The 9,089-nt window shown below is 39.8% G+C and overlaps 1 protein-coding gene across 1 annotated transcript in view; it reads left to right on the forward strand.

Moving 5' to 3' along the window:
- The first annotated feature begins 1,887 nt into the window (after positions 1–1,887).
- The window catches only part of LOC107689293 (tyrosine-protein kinase receptor UFO-like), a 49,230-nt gene continuing 42,028 nt past the window's right edge, over positions 1,888–9,089 (forward strand). Inside the window, exons 1-4 of the mRNA XM_016487235.1 lie at positions 1,888–2,333; positions 5,959–6,166; positions 6,980–7,080; positions 7,276–7,458. Of these exons, the coding sequence (XP_016342721.1) occupies positions 2,189–2,333; positions 5,959–6,166; positions 6,980–7,080; positions 7,276–7,458 (637 nt within the window). The 5' untranslated portion in view covers positions 1,888–2,188. The remainder of the gene's footprint in view (positions 2,334–5,958; positions 6,167–6,979; positions 7,081–7,275; positions 7,459–9,089) is intronic.

Consider the following 9,089-nt stretch of genomic DNA (forward strand, 5'->3'; position numbering starts at 1 on the left):
AGAAAGAGAGAAAGCTTGATTCCTTGGTTTCTTTTGAAAAGCAAGGACACAATGGGGTCTTTCTCAGATGGGTTCTGTCTCCATTAAAGACCCTGGGAACACTGCATGGACCCCTCAACCTCCTCTTAAAGGGCCAGAGCACTCTCCGCCCTGAGCAACCTGAGAGCGCAGAAAAAGTCCCTTGCATTTTCATGGGAAAAAGGAGGAATCAATTATTCATGAAGGGAATGTGAATCCCGCCCATCCTACACTCTCTCTGAGTTCACCCAAACAAACTTCACTCATGTTTATCATCTCTCCTGAGTGCAGTATGAACACGCTGTACAAACTCACCTGCAGACATAACCATGAGAGCGACATAACAACCAAGAAAAGATCATCTCAGGTGCTCATGTGGAGTTGGTTTTGCACTTGGGGTAAAAGTTAGTTGTATTGCTTTTAACAAGTAGTGTTTTTTCAAACGTGTTTCCACAAATTAATATCATTTATAAAAATATCTCACCTTCAAAACCTTTATGTGATTCTAATTTAAATACCAAAGGTCTTTATTTACATAAATAAAAATAAAAAGTGACAAAATCCTGATACTTTTACAATTAAATGAGATGCAATTAATTAGAATAGAACACACACTGAAAAAGTTACTAAAATTACATTGCTTAAAACGACTCATCCTTAGACAATTTGAGTGAAACTTAAAGAAAACATACAGTATGTTGTGAGTATCTGTGTCTCACATAGCTAGTCTGTAGGGTTAGTTAAGTCTACTCGTACTAGGTGAAGGGGGTTGTTGTGTGTCGGAGCTCCGAGAGGGAGGAGCACAGGAGGGAGGGATGGAGGAGGGGAGGAGAAAGACAGAATGGACAAAAGTTGAGTGGAGGAATGTGAGTTTGTCTGAAGGGGGAATAAAGACGTCCTGATGGGAGAGGAGTTTTGGAGGCAAAAGGAAATTCTGACATAAAAATACGCGTAGTGATTCCAAAAATAACACAACTCTGGTTGGGAAACTCTGCAGCGCTTTTTGGTTTTGGCTTTAGGCACTCCAGCAGCCTTCTTCACGTTTAGGATTATACTAAAAAACTTTCTGAGCTTAAAGAAGGGGGAAAAGGAATTTTAAAAAGAAGAAAGGAAGAATTAACTGCTATATCTTCACATTTTTTGCTTATCCCACTCCTACCACTAAACCTAATCAAAAACCATTTTTTTAAAATATGTACAGTATAAAGAAAAACATGACAAATGTAATCACAATACTTAATTTATTGTGAAAATCTCAGAAGTGGTACTAAAAGTAGTTCAAATGCCAATGTGTTGCAATCGCAGTCCTCTCTAGTGCATTGGTTCCCAATCCTGGTCCTGGAGAACCCCGACACTGCACGTTTTTGACGTCTCTCTTATCTGACACACACATTTGAGGTCTTGGAGTCTTTACTAATGAGCTGATAAGTTGAATCAAGTGTGTTTTATTAGGGAGACATCTAAAAATTACAGGATAGTATTCATAAATAAGGATTTGTGCACATTTGGAAATATACAAATTTTTATATATAATAATAATTCATATTAATAATAAATAGTTTTAGAATCAGTCAATACACCAGTATTAAATGTTTCAGTGTATATGCGAACATAAGTAAATGTAGGTGTGGTGGAACAACACCTTATGTAAAATACATTCAAATCAAAATTGACCTTTATTTCTTAGTTATTTATTGCAAATAAAAAGTTATATAAGGGCCACTTTTCTCAATAAAAGCAGTTCTTGAAAGTGGCCAAGTATGGTGACCCATACTCGGAATTAGTGCTCTGCGTTTAACCCATCCTAAGTGCACACACACACAGCAGTGAACACACAGTGATTCCAAAAATAACACAACTCTGGTTGGGAAACTCTGCAGCGCTTTTTGGTTTTGGCTTTAGGCACTCCAGCAGCCTTCTTCACGTTTAGGATTATACTAAAAAACTTTCTGAGCTTAAAGAAGGGGGAAAAGGAATTTTAAAAAGAAGAAAGGAAGAATTAACTGCTTATGCTGCGGTTGGAAACAGATTTCAGCAGATGCAATTTTGGGGACAACTTGACAGCTGATATATATATATTTTTTTATTTCTTTCTTTTTGCTAAGGAGTCTGTTTTTGCCCAAGAAGAATTGCTCATCTGTGGAAAGTTGAGGCGTACTGGAGTGATGCGATGATGATGCGATCCGTCTCTGATTCACACACGACACCGACACTGAACCGGAGCATGAAACCCAGCGAAACAATGACCGGGTCGAGCTTACTCGCTCTGTTTCTCACGACAGTGATGCGCCTCGGCTCCGCGGAGCTGCTGTCAGGTAAGAGATATACCACATCATTTCTAATCAAAACCTGTGTAATTCAGAGCATTCACCATGTCGAAATATAGTCAAATTTAATCGTTGTATTGTTTAAGGGCATACAGATGTCTGAAAAAGTTTTTACACACTAGTTACTTTAAAAAAATTTAAATGCCATTGTAGTAGATAACAATTATCACTTCTCAAGCAACGTATTTCACAAAATAAAGTTTCAAAAAGTACAACAATTTTATGTTTGAAATGATAAAACAATAAATATAGTGTTAAAATGAAGATCAGTTTTGCTACATGAACATGTCCATAGTTAAATATGATAGACTACAGCTGTGGATATTCTGCTGTGTTTACTTGAGAGGAACTTTTTATATTCACTAAAATAACCCTGGCACCAAAATAAGTGTAAATAATTGCAATTCAGATAAATGTACTGTATGTCTTTCTGAAAAAGCTGAAGTGTCAAAAAAGCTTCGGTTCACTGTACAAGCATATTTTGAATCTTATTTATCGTCAGTGCATATCATTTTGGGGCAGACAGTAACAAATAGTAAAAGACACTTGACAATATAGTTCACTCTGATACCCCATGTCTCTATCCATGCCACACCGTCTTTGCTCTTTAGCTAGTTGAGGAGAGCTGTGTGTGTTGTGACTTTTCAAAACAATGGGACTTACTGTTTTCACCTGACAGAGGGAAAAAAAATCCTACATTGAAGGAGGGGCCTGGGCTATATCTGGAGACAAGAATATCTTAGTTTATCTTAGAAGAACACCCTAGCAATGCCCTAACAATAACATTGCAAGACCTTAGCAACCAACCAGAACACTCTAGTAATGGCATTGCATCATAACAGAGGCTTTGGCACAAGCAAGCATCATTCATACTTTCTGTCTACATTGTCTTGCACAAGATAATGGCTTTAAGTGTTTACCAGACACAAACTTACAGTCTTTACATTTGTCTGTGAGCAGCCCTTATGTGTGAAGTGAAATTGAGCGAAGACTCGAGGCGTTATGTGATGTCTGGCAGACTGGACACTTATCAGACTCTCACATCGAAGCTCTCAGACTCTGAAGACGGGCAGCCTAAACACGCAGCATGGATGTGGGGATTCAGAAAGAATGTGGCTCAGGGGCCATGCTGAACGGACAGGGGAAATGATGGATTGACTTTGGGGCAAAGGGATGGATGAGGGATAAATTTAAAAAGAATGGAATAAAAAGCCACGGGAGGAGACTGAGATCGGTGGACAATTAAAACATAAAGGAGGAAAGGAAGAGTGATTTGTGTTAGTCTGGTGATAACGGTAATGATAATGGGGAGGGATGTTTGCAGGGCTGCTTTTCCTGCTGGTTAGTAGTTGTCGATTTTTACTAATGATTATAGACACAATAACATTTTACAACACCTTACAAAATAATGTTAAGGAGGACAGCCTGCTCTCATTCATTATTTCTAGGTAATACTATGTAACATATATAGGAACAAAATGTACATTTTTTGTTCTTTGGATAGATGCAAAAATGTACAATATGGACCTATTGACAGGATTTAAAAAAGTAAACATCATTACATATTTACAGCTAAAGAAACCTAAAATATTCTTCACAAACTTTAACATTACAAAGATATTTGATAGTTGCACTTTCACAATTTTATAGATACATTTTAGATCCCTTAACCCTACTCAAACCTAAAATAAACACTTTATAGATAACATAAAAAAAAATAAAAAATAAAATAAATAATAAGTGCACACACACACAGCAGTGAACACACACAGACCGTGAACACACACCCGGAGCAGTGGGCAGCCATTTATGCTGCGGCGCCCGGGAAGCAGTCGGGGGTTCGGTGCCTTGCTCAAGGCCACGACTTCCCTTGCTGGATTGTTTCTTTTTGTTGAAATCTTTGCTGGATTGTTTCTTTTTGTTGAGTAGACAAGAATGCAGAAGTTTCTTCTTGTTGAATACAAAGTTTCAAATTAGGAGAGTAAAATGGATTTGAAGCACCATTTTATGTTGACTTTACGCACTCAGTCAGATTCAAAGGGAGGCTGCAGAGAAAGACAGTTCAGGTCAGAGTTGACTGCCCACTTTCAGGCCATCATAAAAGGAGAGATGTTTAAAAGAACTAGTGAAGCTAAAAGCCGCTGTAGCAATATAAAGAAAAAACTAGCCATGACAGGAGGATTTAGTGAGGATTTAGTCATTTTAAATATCAACTTGTGTACATATGTGTTCTCCTAAACCTTCCCCGAAAGACTGACAGTGTCCACATGTTGTTCATCCCATTCATTTCTGAACACACTTTGGAAGGACTGAAAGGAATGTTAAACTCTTTTAAAAAATAGTCCTGTAACTTAAAACTCTAAGTGTATTTGTTAAGTGTGCACCTGAATGTGAAATTAATCATGTTTTTTTTATGAGCCTTTTCCGAAAGTCAGTCTGATTTCTTCTTGAGAAAGCAGGCACACGTAGATGAGGGATATTTGTGTTAGTAAGTGTTTCAGATGCCATGTCACTCTGGATGAAATAATTTTCATGGAGTCAAAGGTTAAGGGTCAGGGCAGTGTCTGACAGCCTTGAAAAAATCTTAAACTGGAGTTAAGCAGGAAGGAATTTGGAATGAGTTGCGTCATCCGTAGCGAACCTACACGGAACTGGCCTAATGCTGGATTACACGCCTCTGGTATCTCTCCGGCTTCAGCTGCAGAGCTTGTTATCGGCTCCGTGCCCACACAGGAATTTAAAATATTTCAGTTCTCCAGGCAGATGGAGATGCATGGAGCTAATAGAAAGTGTTGAACAGAGAGCCGATCTACCGTCCTGCGCTGAAAAAAAGAAAATCCATGCGAGGCAGGGTTGTTTGTGTTTTTGAAAACCTCCCCTACAAAATCAGTTCACAAAGCTACACCACCCCAATGGCATTGACAAGGAGGTTTGACTGATAAGTTCATGTGATGTTTACTCGTACTGCGAGACAAAGGAGCAAAAACTCACTTAGACTTAAATGGAAGGTCTTGAGCCGTATCTTAACATTGATGGACTCCTAGTGACCACTAAGAACCAGGGTGGTCCTCAATCCCATCACACCTGATTCAGCTCATCAGCTCATCTGTGAGACTAGTAATGGGTGTGTCAGATAAGGACCAGGGTTGGGAACCACTGATGTAGAACTGATCTAGTTTTATAAAGGCGTGATTTTTTAATCTTCTGAAAAGATAAGGAAGCCCTCCAATATGATGACCAGCTCTTCAAATTACAGCAAATAACATGCCATTAACAAAAAACACAAAGCCAAAAAACACCATCATTTTGTGGTAATGTACCATGGTGGTAGTTTGGCGCACCATGAAAGTCAAGTCAAGTCACCTTTATTTATATAGCGCTTTTAACAATACAGATTGTGTCAAAGCAACTGAACCACGTCACTTCCTGTTTGTGAAACACCGTGAAAACACCGTGAAACACCGTGGTGTGGGAATTATTCAGCACCAAAGTACCACACATTTGTTTAATTCAACTGCTCTTCAAAGCACACAGAGGTTATGGAAGTTAAAGTGCTAAACCTGACTTTACTGTTGACCTAATGGTTTTTCCATGATTTTCCTGCACTGTGTAGGGTTACATTTCATGGAGAGCCCTAAGAACGTGACCTCCTCTCTTGGGAAGCCAGTGGCTGTCCAGTGTGTCCTGCGAGCGGACGGCGAGGGCCAGGGGCCCCTGGATGTGCTCTGGCTGAAGGAGGGACAGCTGCTGGACTTTGCCGACACCAACCAGATGCAGTTCCTCGAAGATGAGAATGGCTGGCTGGTTATTAGTGAACTCAAGTAGGAATACCTCTTTAATTTGGACATTTACTCTGACTCTCCAGTGGACTGTTTCCACTGTCCATGATCAGTGTTGCAGAAAGCAAGCATGTTACGTTATTGCCTTAATGCCTAATAAAAGTTCTGAATTATGATAGCTCATGAATTTGTATGGAAAGTAGTGTGATAGGTATTCTTATATCACTTTTTCTCATTGGCAATTTGCTGAGACTCCAAAATACAAGCCCTACAATTGGTTTGTAGGTATATTTTCTTTTGTAATATGACTCTTTTGTCAGTAAATAGATTTTTTATTAAAAATATCGGTAACACTTTAGAACAGGGACAAATTATCACTATTAACTAGTTGCTTATTAGCATGTCTATCATTAACATGTTAGCTGTTTATTAGTATTTATAAAGCACATATTCTGCATGACCATATTCTACAATCCTAGCCAATACCTAAATTTAACATCTACCTTACTAACTGTTAATAAGCAGCTAATTAGTTTATTGAGGCAAAAGACATAGTTAATGGTTTGTTGATAGTAAGAATTTAATCTTAAAATAAAGTGTGACTGAAAATCTATAAAATGGATTACCTGTGACCCCCAGCATTGATCAAACCCAGCCCACAGACATGTAAAGCTGACTGGTCTTATGCCACTAGCAATGCATATGTCAGGGGTTTGATTCCCAATGACCACACACGCTGATACAACTGAAACATTAAAAGCACTGAAATTTGCTTGGTAGAAAAGTGTCTGCCAAACGAATCTATTGAAATGTGACTGCAGTTTCATATTAATAGTATTCTCCATCTGCTTACAGGATAGAGGAGGTACAGCTCTCGGATATGGGCGCCTATCAGTGTGCGGTTTCCTCTGGTGAAGAGGAGCTTTTATCCATTGAGGGATACATTGAACTCGAAGGTATTTCACTTTTTGAATGTTTTAAAATCCATTGTTCCAAAATACAAATTCATATGGTGACTTTATCTCCTGATTGCTGACTGGGCGGCTGGGTTGGGCCGCGACTATACCAGTCGACTGCTATGTTGGGAACTCCTCTATAGTGCATCAATGATATATTTATGGATTCCCTAACTGTCTTTCTCTCTCCCCCAGGTCTCCCTCAGTTCTCGGTAGAGCCGCAGCATTTGTCAGTCGTGGCTAACGAAGAGCTGAGTCTGCACTGTGTGGCTCATGGTCCTCCTGATCCGGTGCGGGTCATCTGGCTTCAGGACGGGGCTCCTCTCAATAACCTGGGTGACCCGATATCCCTGTCGCCCTCAACCCTCAACATCTCAGGTACTGACCTCACTCTACATGACTCTACACTGTTGTTGTTTTTATCAGCATTTTTTGTTCTTAACAAATACCTTGTATCGCCATATTCCATCTTTTTTTTTGCTCACCCTTTACATTTTTCTGTGAGTTTTACAATTATTTAACCAATAAATAGTATTGTGTTTGAATAAGTTCAGTGTTTCCTTTACTGAAGAAACACTGTCTTTAAAGACTAAAGTTTTATGCATCTGAGGAGTGGAGAAGAGCGTTTCACCATAAACTTTGAAGAGATACCATATTCTGTTTAACCTGTAATGAGATGCACTTACTGCCACAAATACAGCTGTACTAATGACGGACAAAACATATGGACATACAAGGTTTCAGCCCGACAGTGACGACTTGTAACCATTCCACATAATAGCTCACTTCAGTACTAAATAAAGGTGCAGTAAGGCCATACATTATAATTATTTGCAGCTACTATTTGTGGTGTTTGCTATTGTAATCAGTACTACTGCTATACTGCTCAAAAAGAGGGGTTTGTTCACATCACTTAAATGTGAAGTGAATATTTATATTTAGAAAACAGGGGTCTGTTTTATAAACTGCTTAGACTAGTATTACAAGTTAGTCATCTCAATTTTTTCTTTAAGACGTTTTCTTCACGACTGGTTACACACACACAAACACACACACACACACACACACACACACACGTTGTGTTTCCATGTTTTATGGGGACATTCCATAGGCGTAATGGTTTTTATACTGTATAAACTGTATGTGCTACTGCCCTACACCAACCCTACTCCTAAACCTACTCCTTACAGGAAACTTTGTGCATTTAATAAATCTGTATGATTTATAAGCTTGTTTCCTCATGGGGACCTCAAAAATGTCCCCACAAGGTCAAAATTTACTAGTATTACTATCCTTGTGGGGACATTTGGTCCCCATAACGTGATAAATACCAGGTACACACATACACACACACACACACAGACTCTCTGCAGCAGGCGGACTGTCTGGAAGTTTTCCAAATGGGAATCATCCTTTGAGACGCTGGCCTTTGCTTACTAGTGATAGAGCAGCAGGAGATAAGAGGAAGGCCGAACAGGAAGAAAGAGTGGAAGAAAAAAATGAGGAGGAGGAAGAGGAGGAGGCCTTTGAAAACCTGCCACAGCAGAGTGCCACATACAGCCTGTGTTGTTGTTCCAGCTGTACTTTTTCGCGATGGCGCCGACGCCGATGGCTGCCTCCGTGGCATGCTCCGCAGTTGTTTTTATGTTTTTGTTAGTTTGTCCTGTCTTTAGTTATATCCCTGCAATCAGTTTCACCAGAGACGAATTGCTGGACATTCGGAAGTACACACCACCTGATATTTCACCGGTTTTCGATTATTCTGATGTTTTGCTGGACAATGTAGTCGGGGGAGCTGCAGCGCTGATCAAGCGCTTCAGGACGCGCAGACGGGGGAAGCGAGCCGGCACGCTCGTGAAGCTCAGACAGCGCGGATTCAGGACGCCGTTGCCTAGCATCCATCTGGCGAACCGCCGCTCTCTACCCGACAAAACGGACGAGCTCCTTCTGCTCTCCCAGACAAATAAGGATTTTTCAAACTCTGCTGCTCTGTGTTTCACGGAAACCTG

The sequence above is a fragment of the Sinocyclocheilus anshuiensis genome, unplaced genomic scaffold (assembly GCF_001515605.1).
Source record: "Sinocyclocheilus anshuiensis isolate Anshui unplaced genomic scaffold, SAMN03320099.WGS_v1.1 scaffold1407, whole genome shotgun sequence".
Classification (NCBI taxonomy): domain Eukaryota; kingdom Metazoa; phylum Chordata; class Actinopteri; order Cypriniformes; family Cyprinidae; genus Sinocyclocheilus; species Sinocyclocheilus anshuiensis.